Source organism: Drosophila arizonae, chromosome 2 (genome assembly GCF_054131065.1).
Source record: "Drosophila arizonae isolate 15081-1271.41 chromosome 2, UAZ_ARI_1.0, whole genome shotgun sequence".
In the NCBI taxonomy this organism is placed as follows: Eukaryota; Metazoa; Arthropoda; class Insecta; order Diptera; family Drosophilidae; genus Drosophila; species Drosophila arizonae.
In genome coordinates, this window is record NC_142922.1 from 34,862,311 (window position 1) to 34,889,830 (window position 27,520).

At 40.3% G+C, this 27,520-nt stretch overlaps 3 protein-coding genes and 2 long non-coding RNA genes across 9 annotated transcripts in view; 3 read left to right on the plus strand and 2 right to left on the minus strand.

Annotated features, from left to right (window-relative positions):
* Atg2 (Autophagy-related 2) overlaps positions 1–27,520 on the plus strand; it is a 274,490-nt gene that overhangs the window by 234,968 nt on the left and 12,002 nt on the right. The gene's annotated exons all lie outside the window — the stretch shown is intronic.
* The window catches only part of Myo81F (unconventional myosin 81F), a 281,418-nt gene that overhangs the window by 48,196 nt on the left and 205,702 nt on the right, over positions 1–27,520 (plus strand). The window lies entirely within an intron of this gene.
* The window catches only part of LOC149270965 (uncharacterized), an 83,702-nt gene that overhangs the window by 7,944 nt on the left and 48,238 nt on the right, over positions 1–27,520 (minus strand). The gene's annotated exons all lie outside the window — the stretch shown is intronic.
* LOC149270966 (uncharacterized) lies at positions 14,390–16,831 on the minus strand. The gene is made up of 2 exons (XR_016271265.1): positions 15,751–16,831; positions 14,390–15,664 (listed from the first exon to the last, which is right to left on the minus strand). It is a non-coding gene; the product is annotated as an uncharacterized LOC149270966 (long non-coding RNA).
* LOC149270967 (uncharacterized) lies at positions 20,919–23,466 on the plus strand. Its single transcript, XM_089476321.1, has 2 exons — positions 20,919–21,413; positions 21,502–23,466. The coding sequence occupies exon 2, from the start codon at positions 22,946–22,948 to the stop codon at positions 23,318–23,320; it is 375 nt and encodes a 124-aa protein (XP_089332447.1). The 5' UTR covers positions 20,919–21,413; positions 21,502–22,945; the 3' UTR covers positions 23,321–23,466.

The following is a 27,520-nucleotide window of genomic DNA, read 5'->3' on the forward strand; positions in this document are numbered from 1 at the left end:
GAGAAACACTGCACTCTTTAATCACACAACTAGGAATATTATCGGCACCGGGAGAGAAAGATGATTTCAATGTCCTAATGGCTGCAGCCAGAGAGGCTGCAGTAACTTTAGGAGTATTTATAGACCCATATTCAGGAAGTGAATATGGATATGAGTTGCTGTAGAGATCAGCAGAAGAATAAGTGGATTGAAAAAATATTCAAATAGATCACAGGAATCCTGAAGATTTTTTTTCACCACCAAGGCCAAATGAGGACGGCAAACCAGAAGATTTACGCTTCGAGTTTACAAATGAGTAAAATTGTTTAGGATCTCGAGAAAACTGACGTTTGCAACGTATAAGATAGTTCTCATAACAACTAAAATTTAATAGATTGAAATTTGACTTGGCAGACTTTTTATAATTTTTAAAACATTTAGTTTTAATGTTTCTTAAGGTCGAAAGAGACTTGGTTAACCAAGGTGGCTTATTTGAAACTGGCGAAATACGGCAGAGAGGGACACAAACATCCAGAATAGAGTTTAAGGTGGTATAAAAGAAATCGATGCTGCCCAATTAATATCAACCGACTCATATAAAAGAGACCAGTCTGTTTAATTAATTAATTCGATGAGCAAAACAAAATTGCTCATACGATAACAGCAGCTAAGTTTAGACGGCAAACGAGTATTAGTGGGAGGATTATCAACAGTTAAAAAAACCTCTAAAGTGGGGTGGTGTATATCCTCAGGTGAGCAGAAAAGAGTTGATCTCATGACATTAATGAGCGAATCATGATTAATGAATGATTAATGCGATTCAGATTTTTACAAATAGAGTTCAGCTGAAACATAGACAGGTTAAAAATTCATCAAAAAGATAGTGATCAATTGTCGGAGTAAAGTAATTTGCATTACAAGTTGATGACCCAGAAGTGTTCGGAATACTAAAATCACTCTACACAAGAAGCACGTCTCTATCTTTAATACAATTAATATGTTGAGCATAAACTTGTACATCAGAAGAGGGAAGGATATAAGAACATGTGATAAACAATGAGCACGAAGGACGAAAAGGTAAACGATTCAGAAAGGATAATACATTTAACAGCAATTAACACCCCACCCCCTCTGCGCACCGAACGATCGATTCTATAAGTAGTGAAATTACCTGAAAGGAGTTCACTATTATGAATATTATTTTAGTTTCAGTGAGTGCAATAATATCATATTGTACACTAAAACTGTGAAAGAATAGATATTTAAATTTAGAATTTAAGCCACGTACATTTTGATAAATCAGAGACAGCTGAGAAGAAGATTGTAAATTATAAGGTAAATTTACTGAAATAGGAGTCGATCTGCTATGATTTTTAGGTTTGAACTCATGAAAAAATACATGAGGTGGCCAGAAATTAGGATCACATACAGTTTTAAAATATTCTACCGGCACATTAATCTTGAATGAAGCAATTTCTCGCGGAGTTGCGAAACTAAACTTGCTTGTAATAAAAGCAGATACTGCCTCACAGGTCGTATCAGATAAAAGCCTAGATAAGAAAACTTGCTTTCGAGGAGAGACGACAGTATTGCCGGGAGTGACTGACTTATTGTCACTCTTTGTTTGAACAACAGCAAAGTCCAATTTTCGAACAGGGACTTGAATTTCTATAGCAGCCTCAACAGGAGAAACAATAGATTCAAGAACAGGTGATGCGGGAACAAGTGAACTAGGAGCGGATGACAAAACTGAAAATCAAGGTGAGGGAGGGGCAAGCGAATTAGGTGACGATGTTAGCACAGAAGGAGGTACCAACAACGAAAGAGCCTCCAATTGAGAAGGGCAACTCTCAAAGCTATATTGAGTTTATATTTCTTCCGTAGCAGCTATATGGATAACTGCTTACAAATCTTCTTCGGTTGAAAATTGAGCCCTTACAGCGTTATACATTTTAGAAAATATAATCTGTTTTCTAAGCAAATCGGACAAGACCCACTACCAATTTTTCCTGTGGACATAATCTTGTCATAGTCACGACCACTGAGACCTGAACATTTAGTATGCATCAAATCATCGCACAACCAGCAATTTACAAACTGCGCTTGTGCAGAGTCCACTGCCTGCCTGAACGAGAAAGATTTTTTGCAGCAACTCATATTGGCATCTGGGATCAAGTAGAAATTAAGCAGAAACATAAATAAAGAGAGCTTAAAATATGTTGACAGAGCGAGTCCAACAACAAACAGCCGTTAAAGAGCAGAAAGAAAGATTATGTTGAGAGAGCAAGTCCAACAACAAAACAGCCATTACAGAGCGTAACGAAAGAAAAACAGAGAGTATCACAGCACCACAATAGAAATCGAGAGAGCAAGAATACTAAACAATCACACTAATCAAAAGTATAAAGTGTGAAATGGGGAGAGCGCCAAAAAATAGCAAATCTACGCTTCACCAAACTTCACAAATTAAAAAAGTAATTATAAAAGATACAGCAAACCACGGATGAAACCTTTCACAGGAATATGTAGCCACTAGCAACCGTCCGCAGTTGTGTGAAAATTAATAAAATAATCATTTGTAAAAAGTAAATAAATAAAAAAAAATAATTTAATTTCTAGACGTACAATCTTAATGAAACTTTCAGAACATAATCATATTGTTCTAATGTATGTACATTCTAAAGCACAAGTCTCTAGTACTTGAAATACGCCTTTTACAAAGGTGATAGTGAGGGGGGTACATTACAACAAAAATAGAAATTATATTAAATGCATATAAGTCTACACATAAAATGTGGAAGCTCTAGCTCTAAAGGTGTAGTAGATATAAGTAATAACTAGCTTTCGATAAGGCTTTTAATCGATAATAAAATATCCGGAGTAATCGATATTTAACGAAAAAGTCGATATGCGCGTGATATACACGGACAAGTCAAGTCTCTAGCTCTTATATCTTCGGACAGACGGATAGACAGACAGGGCCAAATCGACTCAGCTCGTTGCCCTGATCAAGAATATATATACCTTGTGGGGTCTGCCACGCCTCCTTCTGCCTGTTACATACATTTAACAAAACCTTTATACCCTGATTTCCCATTGAAAATGGGTTCAGGGTATAAAAAGGAAAGTATTACAAATATTGCAAGAAATAGTAAAAAGAGCAAAGAACAGGAAATAACAAGTAAGAAAGTTGTAGTTGAGACTGCTCTACTACGAGATCCCCTGAACCCTTGGACACAACCTGAACCCTTGGACACAAGAAACATGCACACACATACACAAACATTTACACGCACATACACAAACACATACACACACAAGCATAAACACGCATGGGCGCAGTGTGCGCTTACTATGAGAACTTAATTGTTTAATAACTTTTTTTGTGGACATACGATCTTCATGAAACTTTCAAATTATGATTATATATGGATGTACAAAACACAAGTCTCTAGTATTTGAAATACGCCTTTAATACAAAAGTGTGGGTGAGGGGTGAATATAGGGGTGGGGGGTAAATTTTAACAAAAACCGAAATTGTATAAATTGCATATAAGCATACATAAAAAACTTGGAGACTAGCAATAAAGGTGTGGAAGATATAATTTTATAACTGGTTTTCGATAAGGTTTTTTATCGATAAAAAGATCGGGATGAGTTATCGATTTTTAATGATAAACTCGATATCCGCGCTGTAATTACGAACATTTTCCAAAAAATTTGAAGTCTCTAGCTCTTATATCTTAGGAAATCGAAGCGTTCAAACATACGGACAGACGGACAGACAGACAGACGGACAGGGCCAAATCAACTCAGCTCGTCGCCCTGGTCAAGAATATATATACTTTCTGGGGTCTGCCACGCCTCCTTCTGCCTGTTATATACATCTCAACAAAGCCATTATACCCTGATTTCCCATTGAAAATGGGTTCAGGGTATAAAAAGAAATGAGTTAACAAGAGACAAAAAGGAATATAGGATAGGATCGAGAAATCACTACGCAACATTGGCAAGGAAATGTAACCAGTGCTTATGCCTGGGCACTGAGAGTGATTTCCCGAAGATAAGCTAAAAGTAAACTTTTTATTTTAAGAAGAGAGCTCTAAGGAAAATACGTGATAATATTTATTAAAATTAACACTTAGAACATAAAACGCACAATGCCAAGAATAATCCGTAGTGCACAAAGGTAAATGAAGCGGACGATAATGTCTAGTTGTTCGGGACGGAACCGAAAAATTAAGACGCATCAGCAAAGAGGACGAATCAATGTCACCGCTAATCAATTTGTGCAAAAATCCAATTCCTAAAATTGTTCTGCGATTGATTAACGATGGAAGATCAATGAGCTGAAGCCTACTATGGTAAGACGGTAATCGTATATTACTGTCCCAGCTAAGGTTCCTTACGGCAAAGAGAAGAAACTGTTTTTGAACCGATTCGATACGATCCTGATACAGTTTATGCTGCGGAGACCATACAACTGAGCAATACTATAAGATGGGACGCACAAGCGAAATATATAATTGTCAACACTTGAACCAGACTTTTTATAATTTTTAAGACATTTAGTTTTAATGTTTCTTAAGGTCGAAAGAGACTTGGTTAACCAAGGCAGAGAGGGACACAAACATCCAGAATAGAGTTTAAAGTGTTATAAAAAAAAAAACGATGCTGATGCTGTCCGTCTGTCCGCCTGTCCGTATGTTTGAACGCGTCGATTTCCGAAGATATAAGAGCTAGAGACTTGATTTTTTTTTAATGACCGTATATACATCGCGGATGTCGAGTTTGCTTTTAAAATTCGACAAATCATCTCATTATGTTTTTTATCGAATAAAAACATTCAAGTTCAAGTCAGAGGCTACTACAGCTAAATGTGAATGATTTTTAATTTTTTTAAATTTCTCAAATATTTAATATAATATTTATATCATATGCTGAAAAGTTTCATTAAACTCCGTTCAGTCAAAAATTAATAAAAAATAATCAAATATTTGGCCAATTCACAAACGCACGTGCAGCAGCTACAACAGTACCGTATACGTGTGCACACATACATTCAAACTTCTTCTAGAACATCCACCTCAGATGTTAGTTTGGTTTAGTTTTTTGAGTTTTGAATGCATACGACATGACGCTCGACCGAGAAGTCGCAGTTCGAATCCCGATCGGTGCAACTGATGTTAATCAGGGTATAAGGTTTTGTTGAAATGTATGTAACAGGCAGAAGGAGGCGTGACAGACCCCATAAAGTATATATATTCTTGATCAGGGCGACGAGATGAATCGATTTAACTCTGTCTGTAACGCCCGGCTGCAACGTTCTTGTTTTTTGTCCGTTTAACGTGTAACAGCTCATTTCATCAGCATGATCAAAAAGGATATAGTGGAGCAGTTGGTGCTGTAGTTAGACAATTGCCTCAATTAGTGTTGTGTTCGGCAGCACTAGCAACTCAAGCAACATCAAATATTTTGGGAGGAGCTAAAAGTTCTCTTGTCCCGGAAGCTACACGTGAAGCTAAGGACAAATGGAAGCAGACAAAAAATTAAAATATATAATATACGCTAAATGTCTTTATAAGCGAATTTTTGTCGATTAAGCTAACGAACGGACAACTTGAAAATACCAGCAATGGCTGATGTGGTTAATAAAGACATACATTCTGTCAAATAAGTACCCAGAAATTTCAAATAAAACAAAAACAACTTATCAATCATCTAAATTTATTATTATTATATCCCCTTCAAATAGGCCTCTTCTGATGCAATACCCTTCTTGCAACGAAAAATCCAGTCCTCGAAACACTTTTTAAAGCTATATTCTGGGATGGCATTCACTTCTCGTTGCGAATTAGTTTTTATGTCTTCAGTACTCTCATAACGGGATCCACGAAGTGGTAATTAGACTCATTCACGAATGTGAAATGAGTATATTGGTTTTGTGCAATGTCCGTCTTGCTGTCCGTCCGTCTATCCGTCTGTCCGTCCGTCCGTATGTCCGTCTGTCCGTATGAACGCAATCTATTTCGGCGCTATTGAAGCTAGAGACTTGAAATTTGGAACAGATACTCGTGTATATCTCCGATTTATAAAGTGTTAAAATTTTCCCGATCCGCTCACTAGGGGCGTGGCAAATCGGAAAATGCATTTTCCGATATACCAGAAATCATGTTTGTTGAAAAGCTAGAAAGCTGAAATTTGGTATGTAGGTCCGCGCCGATCACCCAAGATCACAAGCTATGGCGGATATATCTCCGCCCATTAGGGGCGTGGCAAATCGGATAAAACTGTATCTCCCAAAGTTGTAAACCTAGAATGCTGAAATTTTGCATGTAAGCTGATGTTTTAATTCTATGAAGATAGATGAAAAAATTATATATCTACGCCCACTAGGGGCGTGGCAAATCGGACCTGAAGATATAGTGATTTTTCGAATTCTGCTATATTTTAGGCACTATTGATGCTAGAGACTGAAATTTTGTATATATACGCGGGTTGACCACCCACGTCCAACGAGCTATGGTAGATATATGTCCGCCTATAGGGGGCGTGGCAAACCGCAAAAGTTTATATCTCCTACAGTTTAAGAGCTAGAAGCTTCAAATTTGAATAGTTAAGTTACTGGTGGCCTCCTCTATCGATGCCCTAAAAATAATTTTTAAGCCTCTTTAGGGGCGTGGCATATCGAAAAATACCCTGTAATTTTCACATTTTTTGAGCGTAAGAATTCAAATTTTACATTTAGGTAACCGGTTGCTCGTTCTAAAAACTGGCTAAAATTGAGGAGTCTACGGCCATTAGGGGCGTGGCAATCGGCATTTACATTTATGTATATGTACACATAAGTAGGCTTAATAGGCATTGATAGCACGGAAGGAAACATTTTTATAAAATTAATAAAATATAAAAAAGCTAAACTAACAAAAATTTGCAATTTACAAAAAAGTATTTTCAGCGGGATTTGAACTCGCACCCAACCCAAACAGCATGTTTGTCAAAATAGCTAAAATAAAGATCGTCGGCGCTTCAGCCTACAGCACCACCGCGTCGTTTCGATCAAGAGTAGTTAAACAATGCAAAGACAAATCAATCGCAACGGGATTCTTAGAATATGCTAGAGCACGCATTTATGTGTACATAAATACACACATACAAATGAGCGCGTGTATAAGGCTGGAATGCTTGATGCTATGCGTGCAGGCCTACATATATAATTATATATACATATGTATGTATTTGCGTATATGTATTTGAGGGCTATTTAAGAAGAAACAAATTTAAACTTATAAAATTATTCGACTAAGAAAATGAAAAGTATTAAGTGCCATTCAGTCAAGCTCGCACTTTCCCAATAAAATATCTATTTTATAAAAAATGAAATATGTATGAAAAAATAAAAAAAAATAACACAGTAAAGGTTCGAACCTCCCCTACTCTAACATTACTTGCGTCGCCCTTAGCACCCGCGCCACTGCTTTGCTCGAGCCATCAGTTGCTAAAATAGAACAGCTTAATAAGAGAGCGTCATCAGACACAACTACAGTAACGGCTAGAAAGTCCAGAAATCAATCGAAATTCTAAGAATGTGAGAAAAGGCGCAAGCATAGGAAAATCGCGCTGATCTGCTGTTAGCTTGAAGCCGGTATCCAATGTATGGATATAAATATATAATAAAAATCAAAATTGTATAAATTATATATGTATGTAATTTGAATGCAATAGCTATCGATGATTTTCCAATTTTAATGGCATCATGCCGTGTTTTTTGCTGCGCACTAGACTTGAAAATTGCACTATATACTCTGGTTGACAGCGTTTGGGCTGTGAATGAGTCTTCTGCTATCGGTATCGCCCGATTGCAAAGTTCTTACTTGTTTCTGTTTTGGAAACAGGAAAAAGTCACAGAGTACGGTGGTTGTTCGATGATATTTGTTGAATTTTTGTTCAAAAACTCGTTCACAATGATCGCTTTGTGTGCTTGTGCATTACTGTGGTGGAAAATCCAACTGTTGTTCTGGTCTTTTGCGACGAACATTCTCTCTCAAACGCTTTATAACGCCAAGATAATATATTCTTTATTGACGGTCTGGCCCTCCAGTAAGAATTCCGATTGAACAACACCACGAATTCTTCAGTTGAAGAGGTCAAAGGTCGTCCTGAACGTGTTAAATCGTTCACCTCTCTTTGAACGATTGATACCTAACGTAAACTTGAGTTTTCGAAATGGTTGTATCAACAAATGTTTTTTTCAACATTTCCAACGTTTTGGCATAAGAAATTTTGTATGAAACACAAAATTTCACACAAACTCTTTGTTCGATATTTTTATCTATAATAAAAATCGCAACGCACAAAAAAGGTTGATTGGCTCCTAATGACACTGTAATCACACTAAATGACACAAATGACACACAGCATTGAAAATTCAAAGAATAGTGGCACTAACCAGAGAACACATAGACTAGACATCTAGAACAAATTTTTTCACCGACGAAAAAATGCGCTGAGGAGACTACACAACTTCGTATTTGCTCGGCTCAGTCTCTTGAGGCTCAAGCAGTGAAAATATTGCACGACAAAATCAGTGTGCTGCAAGCGCTCAAACGAAATGGTGCCATTCTTATATGAAGCACGGCTATGCGCTATTTGTCCTACTCTCTCTCTCTCTCACTCTATCTCTCTCTCTATGGCCTCTCAAATAGCAGCAGCGCACAGAAATTGAAAATTGTTCGCGACGATCCCAGCTCTTTCCTTTTGAGTGAAGGGTATACCGAAATCATAAAAGCGTTTGTCACGCTCATGCAAGCAACATGTAAGCGTTTCGATGGTTATTCGTGGGAAGGGTATGAAAGCGTTGATACGCATAAAGAATATGATTTCGCGACGGGCATGCACACACACACTTGTAGTCCCTTGCCACATGTATGAGCATTTGTGACCTGCGTTCGTTACTCTTGCTGCTTGTAGCCATTTTATAGCCCAGCATTTGCATTTGGTCGGTCTTACGGACTGTCATAACCACATTACACAGATGTACTATGTATGAACATACATATGTATGTACATAAGTACATTTATATATTATTATTGCTAATCATGTTTATAAATGTGTTTATATCCGTAAATATTTATATATAATTAAAATTATTTTATACACATTTTCAACCGAAAAAATTATCGTAAAACACTACTAACTTTATTAAATGCTTTGCGATATATGAAATACAGATGACATATTATACTCAAGCTTTACTCATTATTGTCAAAAATTTCTAATTAAGTCATAATGGCCCATTTGATAGTCACCCTACGATTCAAATCATACAAAATTTACAAACTACTAAATCCAGAGACAATTAGCTTGCCATCCCATACAAGCATACACATACACAAACGTATGTATGCATGTCCTCACTTCACAAGGCAGACCAACGGCAAATTTTGGGCTTTACAATTTGCACAGCCTGTTCTGCACAGAAAGAATACATTTTCGCGACGAGCATGCACACACACATTTACATCCTTGCTACGTGTATGTGCTTTTGTGTGCGTGCGTCGCGAAACTCAATTCTTTCTCAGTATTTTCGTCTATCATCAGCCCAAAATTTACCGTTGGTCTGCCTTGTGAAGTGAGCACATGCATACATACATTTGTGTATGTGTATGCTTGTATGGGATGGCAAGCTAATTGTCTCTGGATTTAGTAGTTTGTAAATTTTGTATGATTTGAATCGTAGGGTGACTATCAAATGGGCCATTATGACTTAATTAGAAATTTTTGACAATAATGAGTAAAGCTTGAGTATAATATGTCATGTGTATTTCATATATCGCAAAGCATTTAATAAAGTTAGTAGTGTTTTACGATAATTTTTTCGGTTGAAAATGTGTATAAAATAATTTTAATTATATATAATTATTTACGGATATAAACACATTTATAAACATGATTAGCAATAATAATATATAAATGTACTTATGTACATACATATGTATGTTCATACATAGTACATCTGTGTAATGTGGTTATGACAGTCCGTAAGACCGACCAAATGCAAATGCTGGGCTATAAAATGGCTACAAGCAGCAAGAGTAACGAACGCAGGTCACAAATGCTCATACATGTGGCAAGGGACTACAAGTGTGTGTGTGCATGCCCGTCGCGAAATCATATTCTTTATGCGTATCAACGCTTTCATACCCTTCCCACGAATAACCATCGAAACGCTTACATGTTGCTTGCATGAGCGTGACAAACGCTTTTATGATTTCGGTATACCCTTCACTCAAAAGGAAAGAGCTGGGATCGTCGCGAACAATTTTCAATTTCTGTGCGCTGCTGCTATTTGAGAGGCCATAGAGAGAGAGATAGAGTGAGAGAGAGAGAGAGTAGGACAAATAGCGCATAGCCGTGCTTCATATAAGAATGGCACCATTTCGTTCGAGCGCTTGCAGCACACTGATTTTGTCGTGCAATATTTTCACTGCTTGAGCCTCAAGAGACTGAGCCGAGCAAATACGAAGTTGTGTAGTCTCCTCAGCGCATTTTTTCGTCGGTGAAAAAATTTGTTCTAGATGTCTAGTCTATGTGTTCTCTGGTTAGTGATAGTGGCTAACAATCGCGCCAACCTGGGGAAATTTTTTATACCCTGAACCAATTTTCAATAGGAAATCTTGGTATATCTCTTGGTTTTGTTGAAATGTATGTATTTGGCCCTGTCCGTCTGTCTGTTCGTCCGATCGTCCGTCCGTCCGTATGTATGAACGCGTCAATATCGGAAGATATAAGAGCTAGAGACTTTTTTTCCTAGGTCCGTGTATAGCACGCGCATATCGAACTTTGCTTAAATATCGATAACTTTACCCGTTATTTTGTTATCGGTTAAAAACATTATCGAAAACCAAAACTAGAGCAAGAGCTTCCGAATTTTAAATGTATACTTATATGCATTTTATACAATTTCGGGTTTTGTCAAAATTTACCCCTCACCGTCACATTTGTAAAAGGCGTATTTCAAATACTAGGTACTTGTGCTTTAGTAAATATATGCATATCTATGTTATATTTATAATATGAAAGTTTCATGAAGATTGTCTATTCACAAGAAAAGTTATTAGACAATTAAGTTCCCATAGTAAGCCACCATTGCAGCCAATGCGTATTTATGCGTGCGTGCGTATCTCTGTGTATGTGCGTGTGTGTGTGTCTTTTGTGAGCAGAAAGACGCGAAAAATGATTGAAACAGCTATTGCTCGAAGGGTTCAGGGGATCTCGTAGTCGAGCAGTCTTGACTAGAGCTTCTTACTTGTTATACCCTGAACCCATTTTCAATGGGAAATCAGGGTATAATTGTTTTGTTGAAATGTATGTAACAGGTAGAAGGAGGCGTGGCAGACCCCACAAAGTATATATATATTCTTGATCAGGGCGACGAGCTGAGTTGATTTGGCCCTGTCCGTCTGTCCGTCCGTCCGTCTGTCCGTATGCTTGAACGCGTCGATTTCCGAAGATATAAGAGCTAGAGACTTGAATTTTTTTTCAAATGACCGTATATACGCGCGGACGTCGAGTTGGCTTTTAAAATTCGATAAATCATCCCGTTATTTTTTTTATCGAGTAAAAACATTCAAGTTTAAGTCAGATGCCACTATAGCTAATTGTGAATGATTTTTCATTTTTTTAAATTTCTCAAATCTTCAATATAATATGTATATCATATGCTGAAAGTTTCATTAAATTCCGTTCAGTCAAAAATTAATAAAAAATAATCAAATATTTGGCCAATTAACAAACGCACGAGCAGCAGCTACAACAGCATCGTATGCGTGTGCACACATACATTCTTCTAGAAACATTCGTTGAATCACATCAGCTGTTTGTTTCGTTTAGTTTTGATAGATGGCGCTGCAGCAGTGAATCTATTTGAGTTTTGCCAGAGCCATTTGTAGAAGTGAGGTGGCGTAGTGTGTTAGCTGCATGACGCTGGAACGAGAAGTCGCGGTTCGAATCCCGATCGGTGCAACTGATGTTAACTTTTTTAATTGTTTCAAAATATTTTTATATTTTATTAAATAAGTTTTGTATTTTACTTATATTTTTAAATACATCGAAATTGATATTTCAGCCATACTAAATAGACATTTTTATTTGTTGGGTTCAGGGTAGTATTTAGTCAAGCACTCTCGACTAGAGTTTTCTTACTTTTTATACCCTGAACCCATTTTCAATGGGAAATCAGGGTATAATGGTTTTGTTGAAATGTATGTAACAGGCAGAAGGAGGCGTGGCAGACCCCACAAAGTATATATATTCTTGATCAGGGCGACGAGCTGAGTTGATTTGGCCCTGTCCGTCTGTCTGTCCGTCTGTCCGTCCGTTCGTCCGTCTGTCCGTATGTATGAACGCGTCGATTTCAGAAGATATAAGAGCTAGAGACTTCAAATTTTTTTAAAAATGTCCGTAATTACAGCGCGCATATCAAGTTTATCATTAAAAATCGATAACTCATCCCGATCTTTTTTATCGATAAAAACCCTTATCGAAAACCAGTTATCAAATTATATCTTTTACACCTTTATTGCTAGAGTCTCCAAATTTTTCGATTTTTGTTAAAATTTACCCCCCACCTCTAAATTCACCCCCTCACCCTCACTTTTGTAAAAAGCGTATTTCAAATACTAGAGACTTGTGCTTTGGCAATTATGCATATTGCATGCATATCCATGTTATAATCACAATCTGAAAGTTTCATGAAGATCGTACGTCCACAAATAAAGTTATTAAGCAACAAGTAAGAAAGCTCTAGTCGAGACTGCTCGACTACGAGATCCCCTGAACCCTTGGAGCAATAGATATTTTAATAATTTTTCGCGTCTTTCAGCTTACACAAGAACACACGCACACACACACACACACACACACACATACACAAACATTTACATACATATACACACACAAGCATAAACACGCATGGGCGGCAGTGTGCGCTTACTATGAGAACTTAATTGCTTAATAACTTTTTTCGTGGACGTACGATCTTCATGAAAATTTAAGATTATGATTATAACATGGATATGCATGTAAATGCCAAAGCACAAGTCTCTAGTATTTGAAATACGCTTTTTACAAAAGTGAGGGTGAGGGGATGAATTTAAGGGTGGGGGGTAAATTTTAACAAAAATCGAAATTGTATAAATTGCATATAAGCATACATTAAAAATTTGGAGACTCTAGCAATAAAGGTGTAGAAGATATAATTTTAGAACTGGTTTTCGATAAGGTTTTTTATCGATAAAAAAGATCGGGATGAGTTATCGATTTTTAATGATAAACTTGATATGCGCGCTGTAATTACGGACATTTAAAAAAAAATTTGAAGTCTCTAGCTCTTATATCTTCTGAAATCGACGCGTTAATACATACGGACAGACGGACAGACGGACAGACGGACGGACGGACAGACGGACAGGCGGACATACGGGCAGACAGACGGACAGGGCCAAATCAACTCAGCTCGTCGCCCTGATCAAGAATATATATACTTTGTGGGGTCTGCCACGCCTCCTTCTGCCTGTTACATACATTTCAACAAAACCATTATACCCTGATTTCCCATTGAAAATGGGTTCAGGGTATAATTAAGTTCTCATAATAAGCGCTCACTGCCGCCCATGCGTGTTTATGCTTGTGTGTGTATATGTATGTAAATGTTTGTGTATGTTTTTTTTTTTTTTTATACCCTGAACCCATTGAAAATGGGAAATCAGGGTATAATGGTTTTGTTGAAATGTATGTAACAGGCAGAAGGAGGCGTGGCAGACCCCACAAAGTATATATATTCTTGATCAGGGTGACGAGCTGAGTTGATTTGGCCCTGTCCGTCTGTCTGTCTGTCCGTCTGTCCGTCTGTCCGTATGTTTGAACGCGTCGATTTCCGAAGATATAAGAGCTAGAGACTTCAAATTTTTTGTAAAATGTTCGTAATTACAGCGCGGATATCGAGTTTATCATTAAAAATCGATAACTCACCCCGATCTTTTTTTATCGATAAAAACCCTTATCGAAAACCAGTTATAAAATTATATCTTCTACACCTTTATTGCTAGAATCTCCAAATTTTTAATGTATGCTTATATGCAATTTATACAATTTCGGTTTTTGTTAAAATTTACGCCCCACCTCTAAATTCACCCCCTCACCCTCACTTTTGTAAAACGCGTATTTCAAATACTAGAGACTTGTGCTTTGGCAATTACATGCATATTCATGTTATAATCATAATCTGAAAGTTTCATGAAGATCGTACGTCCCAAAAAAAAAAAAAAAGTTATTAAACAACTAGCTGGCCCGGCAAACGTTGCATTGCCCTCTATATTATTTCTAGGTAAAAAATTGTTGAAAGCTATGTTGTTCAGGTTGGGATACACTCTGATTAATTTATTAATCGGATTTTCATTCAAGCGCCTTGTAAAGGACATTCTTCGTTTTTTGGTCAGGTGCAAGAACAAATAATGCGGATGGTTTGCCAACACGTGAGCTTGCCACGTTCAATTGACCATGAGAAAAACACACATTTTCTAGATTGAGGCCACAAATAGTCAAATATTGGCCCTATGACTTGTTGATCGTCATGGCGAAGGCAAGACGAAGCGAGAATTCAAATAAATTCAAAGGGCATATCTTTTGAGATCATCGGAATCCTAGGAATAAGAACTTCCTCATCTTTAAATTTTCCTTTGAGTATCGACGCGTGAATCACATTGCTCATCAGTTTTCTTATCACCAAACGCGTTCCATTGCACAGTTTTGGTTGGTTTAAATTTCTAAGCATGCAAATCTTGGAGAATTGCTCTTTTCATAGCTGTGTTCATTTCTTGACGCCGGTCAAGTTGTTCTTCCATATTGCCCATGAAGTATATTTGCAAGAATTTTTGCTGTGCATCTTCAATAGGTTGCAATGATCCAATGCGATGGCAAATCTGGCCTTGAATCTTTAAATTCAAAGCCATAGTTATAGTTAGATTTACAAACACTTTTTACATAAATCTAACAAACTACATTATTCCAAAATTTTTTTTTTTTTTTTTTTTTTTTTTATTTTGACAGTCATAGAAAATAACATTTTTAACGTAAATTACCTTAAATGTCGGATTATATCCGTTACCAATAATTTCCGCCCCAAATGAAGTCATTTGAAAACAGGCATTGTATTTTTGAGTGCTCGTTAGAAAATGTCGTGATTCTAGTGTTTCGCCGTAAAGCAGGGAACGCAATGCTCTGGTGGCGAGACCACTAATGGCAATGTCACTTTACCACTAAGGCAGCACAAACCGGGCGTTTCACCAGCAAACTTCAATGCGCCACAATGCTGGCAAACAACGTCCATTGGACCAATGCAAACTAAACGATTCAAGCTGTAATCAATGGTGCAATCATATCGAAACGCTGCTCGATTCAAATCAATCCTTGAACCATTTCTTATTGCCATTTCACGGGCTGCCTCTCTTTGAGAAGCACGAATTAAGGCCCTTCTTTGCTGGGTACTAACGCGGAGCCTTTCTCGGGCGATTTCTCGCTCTTCGTCAGATAATTGACTCGCGCTATTCCGTTGCCTAATTGCATTATGGGTCCGCCGGGAAAGATTAGATCTTCTAGGACGCGGCATTTTTATTAATAGTAATACTGCCCTCGCACAAAACCATATAAATCAATCGAGAAATATAAATATAAATAATTTACACAAATTTATGTTTGAGACAAACAAATACCTGAACTTTCGAGATATTTAGCTTTTGTAAAAGTCCAAAAATATAAAAAGCCAAAAATACACTTTTTAATAATTAACTTTTTTTTTTAAATTTCGAATTTTTAATTTTTTATTTATTTTTGATTGTTAGGTTTTAATCTTTTGATTTTTTTTTTTAATTTTTTCAGATTTTTGATTTGAAATATTTAGAATGTTTAAAAGTCCAAAAATATAAAAAGCCAAAAATACACTTTTTAATAATTACCTTTTTTTTTTTGAATTTCGAATTTTAAATTTTTTATTTATTTTTTGAACAGTCAGGTTTTAATCTTTTGATTTTTTTTTTTTGAATTTTTGCAGATTTTTGATTTGAAATATTTTTCTTTTTGATTAGGAAAAAATTTTTTTTGTTGAATAGTCTTTTTTTTTTTTGTTGAATAGTCTGGCCTGCTCGAGGCTGTGCCGTAGACTGACTGACTACATTTGTTTATTTACTTCTACACTATTGTCAAAACTGTCACTGTTACCAAGCCTACTGGGTATAAAAAAAATTTGAACATTTGGGGAAAAAACCGCGTTTTTCAAGTATTCGGCAAATTTTTTCAGTATTTTTAAGACCCTATACTAAACTCGTTGCGGAGACAAATCCAACAAATCAAAAACCATGAAAATTGGTCCAGCAGATCTCGAGTTATAAGTGCTTGGACACTTTTATATATATAGATTAAGTTCTCATAGTAAGCGCACACTGCAGCCCATGCGTGTTTATGCGTGGGTGCTTGTGTGTGTATGTGTTTGTGTATATGTGTGTGTTTCTTGTGTAAGCTGAAAGACGCGAAAAATTATTGAAATAGCTAGCACTCCAAGGGTTCAGGGGATCTCGTAGTCGAGCAGTCTCGACTAGAGCTTTCTTACTTGTTATATATTCATTTATTGACAAAATTATATAACAAATTGCAAGTTGCGTGGTGGCTAGGATAGCGCGCGGTGCTTGCGGGACGGCCGTAAAGCATTGCTTCGCAAGCACTATGCGCTACCTTAGCCTGGGACAGCTCGTCTTCTCAGTCGCTCGACTCTGCGGAGCTCCATCATCACCGTGGCCGCGAAGGTGATTGTTAGTTCCCAAGCTTCCTCCGATTCCAGCATGGCGTTGACTAAGTTGTCCGCTCTGATGGAGCGGCCCACTGCCTCTTCCAGACGACGCCTCTCCTCCAGGAACCGTCCACATTCGAAAAGAATGTGGTTGGCGTCTTCCACATGCCCTCGCTCGCACCAGGGGCACTCGTCAGATTCCTCGTGGCCAAAGCGCTTCAAATAGCTCTGAAAGCATCCATGACCCGAGAGGATCTGCGTAAGGTAGAAGTTAACCTCGCCGTGTTTGCGGTTAACCCATGGTTCAAGCTCCGGGATGAGCTTGTGCGTCCACCGCACTTTAGCTGAGCTATTCCACTTTCTTTGCCATCGTGCGATGCTGTTCGCCCTGACAGCGTTGAGTCGCGTAGGCCCGTGCGAGTTCCGCTCCACGGCTTCGGCGACCAAATACTCCAGTGGCACCATACCGGCTATGACGAGCGCCGCGTCATCGGAGATAGTCCTGAAAGCGCAGCTGACTCTGATTGCGCTCAGCCTGTAGATCGCGCGAATTCCTCGGCTGTAGCTCGGCGTTGCCATCGCTCTTGCCCATATTGGCGCAGCATAGAGGATGACAGACCTAATGACGCTCATTAGGAGGGGACGTCGTTGCTGTTTAGGTCCCCGCGTGTTAAGCATGATTCTCGAGAGAGCTCTAAGTGCTCGCGGAAAGTTAATCTTGTGTCTATCATGACACCAAGATATCTTATCGCCCTCTTTGACGCAATGGTGACGCTGCCGATCTTTATATTGGCAGTTTCCACTCTTTTGCGACTGCTGACTAGTACAACTTCGGTCTTGTGTGCCGCAAGCTCGAGCCCAGCTCCTGTCAACCAGCTTCGTATGCGATTGATACTTTCGCTGCACATATCCTCTGTATCTTTGAGCTCCTTTCCTATGGCTACGACAGCTACATCATCAGCAAAGCCAATGGTGTGCGCGCCTGCTGGTAGTTCCAAGCGCAGTACGCCGTCGTACATGATGTTCCATAGGAGAAGCCCCAGCACTGAGCCTTGGGGTACTCCAGCTGACACTGTATGAGTTTGGGGACCCTCACTCGTGTTGTATACCAGTGTTCTTCCTCTGAAGTAGCTCTTTATTATCTCTCTTAGATATTTAGGGATATTATATTGTGACAGCGCATTCAGTATCATATCCCAACTAGCTGTGTTGAAGGCATTCCTTACTTCCAGGGTCGCGATGATGCAGTATTCCTTCGTCCCGTGCCTCCATCTGGTGCCTTGAATAGCGGAAGTGGCCAGACCAACAACTTTGTTAAGCGCGTCCGTTGTTGACCGGGCCTTCCGGAATCCAAATTGGTTTGGTGACACGCCTCCGGCGCTTGCAATCGCAGTCTCCAGCCTAGAGCAGATCAGTTTCTCAAACACCTTTCCCATGGTGTCTAAGAGACAGATCGGTCTGTACGAAGATGGCTCATCTGGTGGTTTGCCAGCCTTGGGTAGCAATACCAGATTCTGGGCTTTCCATTTTGCCGGGAACGTCTCTTGGATCAGGGATTCGTTAAATAATTCGGCGAACGTACTTGGGTGAAAGGCGAGGGCTAGCTTTAGCGCACGATTTGGGATCCCGTCCGGCCCTGGAGCTGTGTTGGTTCTAAGACCTCGGAGAACTACTGATATTTCTTCCTCTGTAACTAAAACAATTTCAGTGCTCGTTGAGCTCGTTGAGCAGACTTGGACTCAGGGGCGTGAATGGAGCTTAAACTTTCTGGAAAGAGTGTTTCCACAATCGATTTAAGCTCCAGACGATCCGTAGGCTGCACCTGTCTACCTGCGTATAGTCTTTTAACTATTATCTTATATGCCCCCAAGGGTCATATTCGGCTGAGTCGCACAACTGTAAAAAACATTCTCTTTTGCTTGCCCGAATGGCCTTCTTCAGCTGTCTTCTAGCTGCCTGGTAAGCTAACTGTTTCTCAAAAAACGTTGACCTACCGCGAGCCCGTTGGTAGCTTCTTCTCGCCTGGATGCATTTGCGACGAATGTCACCTATTTGCGTATTCCACCAATACGTAGGCTCATGTTGTCACGTGAGCTGCTTGCGACGTAACATGCTGCTATTGCAGGCACTCTGTATTTGGGCTACCATTTGGCATGCTCTGGCCTCAGCATTACCAATTGTACCCAGAGACTGAATGGCCTCTGAAAAGACCGCGGGATCAAAAGTATCTAGCCGATACGACTCCCTCCACAATGTTGACGCCCTGGCAGGTGGCTCACCTATTGTAAACAGAAGTGCCGTATGATCGCTGCCTGTATAGCTATCGCAATGGCTCCATGTTGCTCCCCGAAAGAGGGATGAAGTGACAAAAGTAATGTCGATAACAGACCCGTATCCCGCCCGACTGAAGGTGTACTCATGGCCAGTGTTGAGCAGTGCAACATCTAGTGTCGCGAAGATCTCCAGTAGGATACGACCTCTGGCATTTGTTGTTGGGCTACCCCATTCTAGCGCCCAGGAGTTAAAATCTCCAGCTATAATGGCCTTCCGACCCCTAGCATCCTCGGCAAGCTCGTCGAGCACCGTCGTGAATTCACTGAGCTGCATGCTGGGGGCAAGATAGCAACTGTAAAGCCATAAGCTACCATATCGGCCACGTACGAACCCATTGAATGACTTAACATTCGAAAGTACGTTCGTTGAGTTGCCGCATACCCACAACGCAGCTTTGCCATTAACGTCTGTTGACCATGTCCTATTGCAGCTGTTTCTACAGTGGTGAGGCTCACTGAGAAAATCTACATCTATACATTTTTCCCTAATGGTCTGCTCTAGAAGATCTTGGACAGCAACACAATGATTTAAGTTAAGCTGCAAAAACCTTAACATTTCATTTTACGAGCAGCTTCACGGTAAGATGGGCACTTGAAGCTGCCTGCTGAATGGTCCGTCTGCTTTTCACCTTTCCGGATGCAGAGGCTACATTTTGGTGGCTTGGTGCATGCTTTGGCACTGTGACCCATCTCTCCACACCTGAAACAGGCGCCCTTTAAGTCACAGTCGCTGCCGCAGTTTGCTGCCATATGACCGTAATCGAGGCACTTGAAACAGCGATTAGGCTGCTCCACGGCTCGGATACGGCAAACTACCCATCCTATTCTAATTTTGGACAGCTCGAGCAGAGTTTTAGCTTTCCCAATTGGAAGACCAACCGTAGCTCTTTGCTGTCCACCAAAAGCTGGCCGAAGCGATTTGATAGCCTCAATGGGGAGTGAGCTATCCTTCAACTCCACCCTAATTGCCTCCAAGATCTCCTCTTTGGTCGCTAACTCATCTAGATCGCGAATCTCAACTTGCGCCGATTCGGTAAGTGTTTTAACTACCGCTCGGTCTCCCAAGGCCTTGCCTACAGCTTCGTGCAGAGCTTCAGCGCTATGCTCCGGCTTCCTACTCAGTTGCAGTAAAAGGTCCCCCTTAGCTGTCTTCCTAATGCCTTGAACGTCGCTGCTCAGATGCTTCAAATTTGGGTCGCTTTTAACTACACGAACCATGTCCGCATAGCTGCAACGCCCTACGCCTGAAATCGCAATCGCGTCAGTCCTGGGACGTTTTCGCATAGGCTTTCGCCCTTTGACGACTGTCCAACTGCTCTGGTTTGTCTGTCGAGCGGCCTGGTTTGGAGTTTCAGTTTCAGCTGTAGCCCGTAGAGCCATTGGTTCTTTTGGGTTCGCTGCACTTCTATTCGGCCTCGGCTTTTTTGAGGGAGTTTTCCTCTGTTCGGAGGCAACTTCCCTCGACCGCTTGGGAGTATTGCTACCTACTGTAGCACTAATGCTCGCTGCCTTAACGTTTTCGCCTACTTTTTTGAGTGGCGTGGTCTGCACCTCACAGTTTTTAACCGAACGGTTGCAGAACGCTTCGGCCGTCTTGTGAAGGCTGACCAGCCTAGCCAGCTCCTCTCTCATTACGGCATTTATATGCCGCTGACCCCCAAATAAGGCAGACAAACCCTCTAGTGTAGCTCCTATTTGAGCTAACGCTTCTTTTAGTGACTTGGGTGCCTGGCACTCAGGCACTGGAGCCTGGTTAGAAGTCGACGGCTGCGCCAACACCCTCTGTTGTTGCTGCGGCGATCGCTGCAACGAGGAACGACGCGCAAAAGCTTACAGCTCGTCCGACTACCACGGCGTGAAGCCTGTAGTGGGCAATGGCTACTAATATAATCTGAGTTTACAACCCGCAGTAACTTAAACTCAACTTGACTACAGCGAGAGCCCGAAAGTATGCACTACTTTTAATAACTGCTACTTCACTTCAGCAGCTAGGTTGCTGTCTTTGCTAAGGCTTAGCAACTAACCAACGTTAGTGAGCAGCTGATTGCCCGATGCAATTTCCAGCACTACTAACAGCTGTTAGAGTGAATGCACCTGATTTTTCTTATTGCGCAAGTGTGACGCCTAAAGTAACAAAATTTACGCGCCCACAAAAGACAAGGAAAGGAAAGAAGCCCTGACGCCAAAACACTGACGCTATCGCCCCCCTCTCTTGCACCACCGAATTATACCGCTTGGGAATTCCACGAACCGCCGCGCAGTAAGTCTCTGGTAGTTTTTTTTTGAGGTCGGTGGGTACGCCGCGCCCACAGCAAACACGTTGACTTCAGTTCTTTCCACTTTCACAGGGGAAAACACAGTTCAAGCTATTGTCTACGATGGATCACGATGACATAGACCGCACTCCGTGAAAACGCAACTCGAACTCTCAATGTTTGTGCATGCGTATGTATATGTATGTATGTGTGTGTGTGTGTGCGTGTGTGTGTGTGTGTGTGTGTGTGTGTGTGTGTGTTAGTATGTGTGTGTATGTATGCCTGTGTGTGCGTGCGTGCGTGCGTGCGTGTGTGTGTGCGTGTTTCTTGTGTAAGCTGAAAGACGCGAAAAATTATTGAAATATCTATTACTCCAAGGGTTCAGGGGATCTCGTAGTCGAGTAGTCTCGACTAGAGCTTTCTTACTTGTTTTCTTTTAATTTCCGCTCTAACCAATTCTGTTGATTCTTTGGCAAACATTATTTTTAAAGGTCTGCAATACCGAGTCGATGCCGGGCGAGGATTTTTCCAAAGTACTAGGCTTTCATATTGTAATTGTAGCGGTACTATGCATATGAAAAATATGCGCTCATCTGCCATCTTAAGCTCCAAATTACTGAAGCTCTGTCGGTATGTCGCGTGTCCCGAACTCCCATTGCAACCCCATGTAGAAATGAGGCTCAAAGACTTATATTTATTTCCATTATCCGAGATTTGGCTAAAAACTTCGGGATGCGCACCAACAATTCTCGTAATTGTGTGGTCCAGCATTTGTTGTAATGGAACTTCAGCCCAACTTTCTTCCGTTCTGATGCAATCCGGATAGCACATTTTTTTCGCCGATCGCAAAACAAACCTGATTGCAATAGATTGTATGAGTTCTTTGTGTAATCGCCATCAATATAAAGCACCAATGCTTCTTTTGGAGAATACTTAATGGGGAGTTGTTGGTCTGCATCCAAGCTTTTTATACCCTGAACCCATTTTCAATGGGAAATCAGGGTATAATGGTTTTGTTGAAATGTATGTAACGGGCAGAAGAAGGCGTGGCAGACCCCAAAAAGTATATATATTCTTGATCAGGGCGACGAGCTGAGTTGATTTGGCCCTGTCCGTCTGTCTGTCTGTCCGTAAGCGCTCACTGCCGCCCATGCGTGTTTATGCTTGTCTGTGTATATGTATGTAATTGTTTGTGTATGTGTGTGTTTTTTTTTGTTTTTTTTTTATATTCATTTATTGACAAAATTATATAACAAATTGCAAGTTGCGTGGTGGCTAGGATAGCGCGCGGTGCTTGCGGGACGGCCGTAAAGCATTGCTTCGCAAGCACTATGCGCTACCTCAGTCGCTCGACTCTGCGGAGCTCCATCATCACCGTGGCCGCGAAGGTGCTTGTTAGTTCCCAAGCTTCCTCCGATTCCAGCATGGCGTTGACTAAGTTGTCCGCTCTGATGGAGCGGCCCACTGCCTCTTCCAGACGACGCCTCTCCTCCAGGAACCGTCCACATTCGAAAAGAATGTGGTTGGCGTCTTCCACATGCCCTCGCTCGCACCAGGGGCACTCGTCAGATTCCTCGTGGCCAAAGCGCTTCAAATAGCTCCGAAAGCATCCATGACCCGAGAGGATCTGCGTAAGGTAGAAGTTAACCTCGCCATGCTTGCGGTTAACCCATGGTTCAAGCTCCGGGATGAGCTTGTGCGTCCACCGTCTTTAGCTGAGCTATTCCACTTTCTTTGCCATCGTGCGATGCTGTTCGCCCTGACAGCGTTGAGTCGCGTAGGCCCGTGCGAATTCCGCTCCACAGCTTCGGCGACCAAATACTCCAGTGGCCCCATACCGGCTATGACGAGCGCCGCGTCATCGGAGATAGTCCTGAAAGCGCAGCTGACTCTGATTGCGCTCAGCCTGTAGATCGCGCAAATGCCTCGGCTGTAGCTCGGCGTTGCCATCGCTCTTGCCCATATTGGCGCAGCATAGAGGATGACAGACCTAATGACGCTCTACAAGAATCAGCTGCCTTTTTATGCACATATTCTAAGTGCTCGCGGAAAGTTAATCTTGTGTCTATCATGACACCAAGATATCTTATCGCCCTCTTTGACGCAATGGTGACGCTGCCGATCTTTATATTGGCAGTTTCCACTCTTTTGCGACTGCTGACTGGTACAACTTCGGTTTTGTGTGCCGCAAGCTCGAGCCCAGCTCCTGTCAACCAGCTTCGTATGCGATTGATACTTTCGCTGCACATATCCTCTGTATCTTTGAGCTCCTTTCCTATGGCTACGACAGCTACATCATCAGCAAAGCCAATGGTGTGCGCGCCTGCTGGTAGTTCCAAGCGCAGTACGCCGTCGTACATGATGTTCCATAGGAGAGGCGCCAGCACTGAGCCTTGGGGTACTCCAGCTGACACTGTATGAGTTTGGGGACCCTCACTCGCGTTGTATACCAGTGTTCTTCCTCTGAAGTAGCTCTTTATTATCTCTCTTAGATATTTAGGGATATTATATTGTGACAGCGCATTCAGTATCATATCCCAACTAGCTGTGTTGAAGGCATTCCTTACATCCAGGGTCGCGATGATGCAGTATTCCTTCGTCCCGTGCCTCCATCTGGTGCCTTGAATAGCGGAAGTGGCCAGACCAACAACTTTGTTAAGCGCGTCCGTTGTTGACCGGGCCTTCAGGAATTCAAATTGGTTTGGTGACAGGCCTCCGGCGCTTGCAATCGCAGTCTCCAGCCTAGAGCAGATTAGTTTCTCAAACACCTTTCCCATGGTGTCTAAGAGACAGATCGGTCTGTACGAAGATGGCTCATCTGGTGGTTTGCCAGCCTTGGGTAGCAATACCAGATTCTGGGCTTTCCATTTTGCCGGGAACGTCTCTTGGATCAGGGATTCGTTAAATAATTCGGCGAACGTACTTGGGTGAAAGGCGAGGGCTAGCTTTAGCGCACGATTTGGGATCCCGTCCGGCCCTGGAGCTGTGTTGGTTCTAAGACCTCGGAGAACTACTGATATTTCTTCCTCTGTAACTAAAACAATTTCAGTGCTCGTTGAGCCCTGATCAGCAAACTCGGACTCAGGGGCGTGAATGGAGCTTAAACTTTCTGGAAAGAGTGTTTCCACAATCGATTTAAGCTCCAGACGATCCGTAGGCTGCACCTGTCTACCTGCGTATAGTCTTTTAACTACTATCTTATATGCCCTGCCCCAAGGGTCATATTCGGCTGAGTCGCACAACTGTAAAAAACATTCTCTTTTGCTTGCCCGAATGGCCTTCTTCAGCTGTCTTCTAGCTGCCTGGTAAGCTAACTGTTTCTCAAAAAACGTTGACCTACCGCGAGCCTGGATGCATTTGCGACGAGGGATGAAGTGACAAAAGTAATGTCGATAACAGACCCGTATCCCGCCCGACTGAAGGTGTACTCATGGCCAGTTTTGAGCAGTGCAACATCTAGTGTCGCGAAGATCTCCAGTAGGATACGACCTCTGGCATTTGTTGTGGGGCTACCCCATTCTAGCGCCCAGGAGTTAAAATCTCCAGCTATAATGGCCTTCCGACCCCTAGCATCCTCGGCAAGCTCGTCGAGCACCGTCGTGAATTCACTGAGCTGCATGCTGGGAGCCAGATAGCAACTGTAAAGCCATAAGCTACCATATCGGCCACGTACGAACCCATTGAATGACTTAACATTCGAAAGTACGTTCATTGAGTTGCCGCATACCCACAACGCAGCTTTGCCATTAACGTCTGTTGACCATGTCCTGGGGCAGCTTTTATTTTTTTTTTTTTTTTTTTTTTTTTTTTTTTTTTAGTGTATATGTGAAATTACAAATAACATTCAAATTTAAAGTAGTGTTTTTGTTTTAGCATGGCCATACTAAACACAATTATGAAATAAACATTTTTAACCTATCCTTATGTACTGTTTGTTTTTTGTTTTTATTATTTGTTATTATAATGTTATTTTTATCTCCTATTTCCGATACTTTATAAGGACCAGTATATTTATAATCTAACTTATGACCTGTTTCATTCCTTAACAAGACTTTATCTCCTACTGATATATCTATGTTGTTTACTTTCTGATCATATAGTATCTTATTATTTTCCTTATTTTTTTCTAACATTATTCTAGCTCTTTTATATGCTACTTCTAATCTATATTTACTTTCTTTAGCATAGTCATCTATATTGTATATGGTTTCTATATTATCTATACTATTAAATTGTTTTGGTAAATTATTTGTTTTACCAAACACTAACTCATATGGAAAGTAATTATGTGCCATTGAGGGTGTAGTGTTGAAACAGAAAACGAAGTATTGAAGCCATATGTCCCAATCAGTTTTATCAACCGATATATAAGAGCGTATGTATTCATTGAAAGTTCTATGACTGCGTTCTATTGTTCCGACTGTCTGGTGGTGGTGTGCGGTAGATGTTATATTTTCAATTTTTAAATATTTGCATAGATCATTTATAATTGAATTCTTATATTCTGCTCTCATATCCGTAATAAACGTCTTCATTGGACCGTACTTTAGAATAAATGATTCAAAAATTGCTTTAGCGACAGTGTTCGCGTTCTTATTTGGAACTGGTATGGCAACTAAATATTTAGTTAGGTCACATATTAGAGTGATTGTATATTCGTTGCCATTTTCTGATTTTGGTAGTGGACCAATAGTGTCTACTATCACCCTGTCGAAAGCGTTTATTGGCGTATCAGTTATTATCAATGGAGTCTTATTGTGCTTGGTTATTTTAGCTAATTGGCATTTTTGACATTTTCGTATGTACTCAGTAATATCTCGAGTCATACCTTTCCAAAAATAATGTCTTTTGACCTTGGCCAAGGTTTTTGTAATGCCAGTATGACCTCCTTGTATTGCATCGTCATGGAATTTAGACAGAATAGTCCCTTTCCTTGTATTCAATATTTTATTGCCCATTTGTTTAAAATTATCTATTGAAACATGTTCAAAGATATTTTCCCACGGTGCCATTTTGAGTTGGCTGATTTTGTTTATACCGGCTTGCATTTCAAGCCTTTGGAAAAATTGACCTAGGTCTAGGATTCCATTGGTATATAAATCGCTAACATCATATCTTGCAGTAATCTTCCTACCATGTTTTAATAAACAAATAGTATTCTTTACATGCAAGGTCACTACTTTACGTACTTCGTCATTGTTTATGACTTCATATACGTTGGGCTTTGAAGCTTTTTCTATAGATTGCCTAGGCAATTCTATTTCTTTCTTATCCGCGCGGATTTTCTGTCTATTTTGATATCTCGTAGTGACTTTCCTGTAATATTTTGTAGATCTTTAATGGTTATTCTTGATAACGCATCAGCTACATGATTATCTTTTCCCTTTAAATATTCGACTGTAAAATCGTACTCTTCTAATTCTAGCCTCATACGTGTCAGTTTAGAACTCGGATTGATCATTGAGAATAGATATATTAAAGGTCTGTGATCTGTTTTGATCGTAAAGTGTTTTCCATAAATATATGGTCGAAAATGTAATATTGCCCAGTGTATTGCAGCTACATAATTCCTGCTCAGTTGTACATTTATTACTTTCTCCTTTTTCTATAGCTTTTTCTATAGATTGCCTAGGCAATTCTATTTCTTTCTTATCCGCGCGGATTTTCTGTCTATTTTGATATCTCGTAGTGACTTTCCTGTAATATTTTGTAGATCTTTAATGGTTATTCTTGATAACGCATCAGCTACATGATTATCTTTTCCCTTTAAATATTCGACTGTAAAATCGTACTCTTCTAATTCTAGCCTCATACGTGTCAGTTTAGAACTCGGATTGATCATTGAGAATAGATATATTTAAGGGTCTGTGATCTGTTTTGATCGTAAAGTGTTTTCCATAAATATATGGTCGAAAATGTAATATTGCCCAGTGTATTGCAGCTACATAATTCCTGCTCAGTTGTACATTTATTACTTTCTCCTTTACTAAAAGCTCTTGACGCGTATGCAATGGGAAGTTGGATTCCGTTATGGTTTTGAGTTAAAACCGCTCCACACGCTTGCTTACTTGCGTCAGTTATTATACAGAATTCCTTGCTGAAATCTGGATAT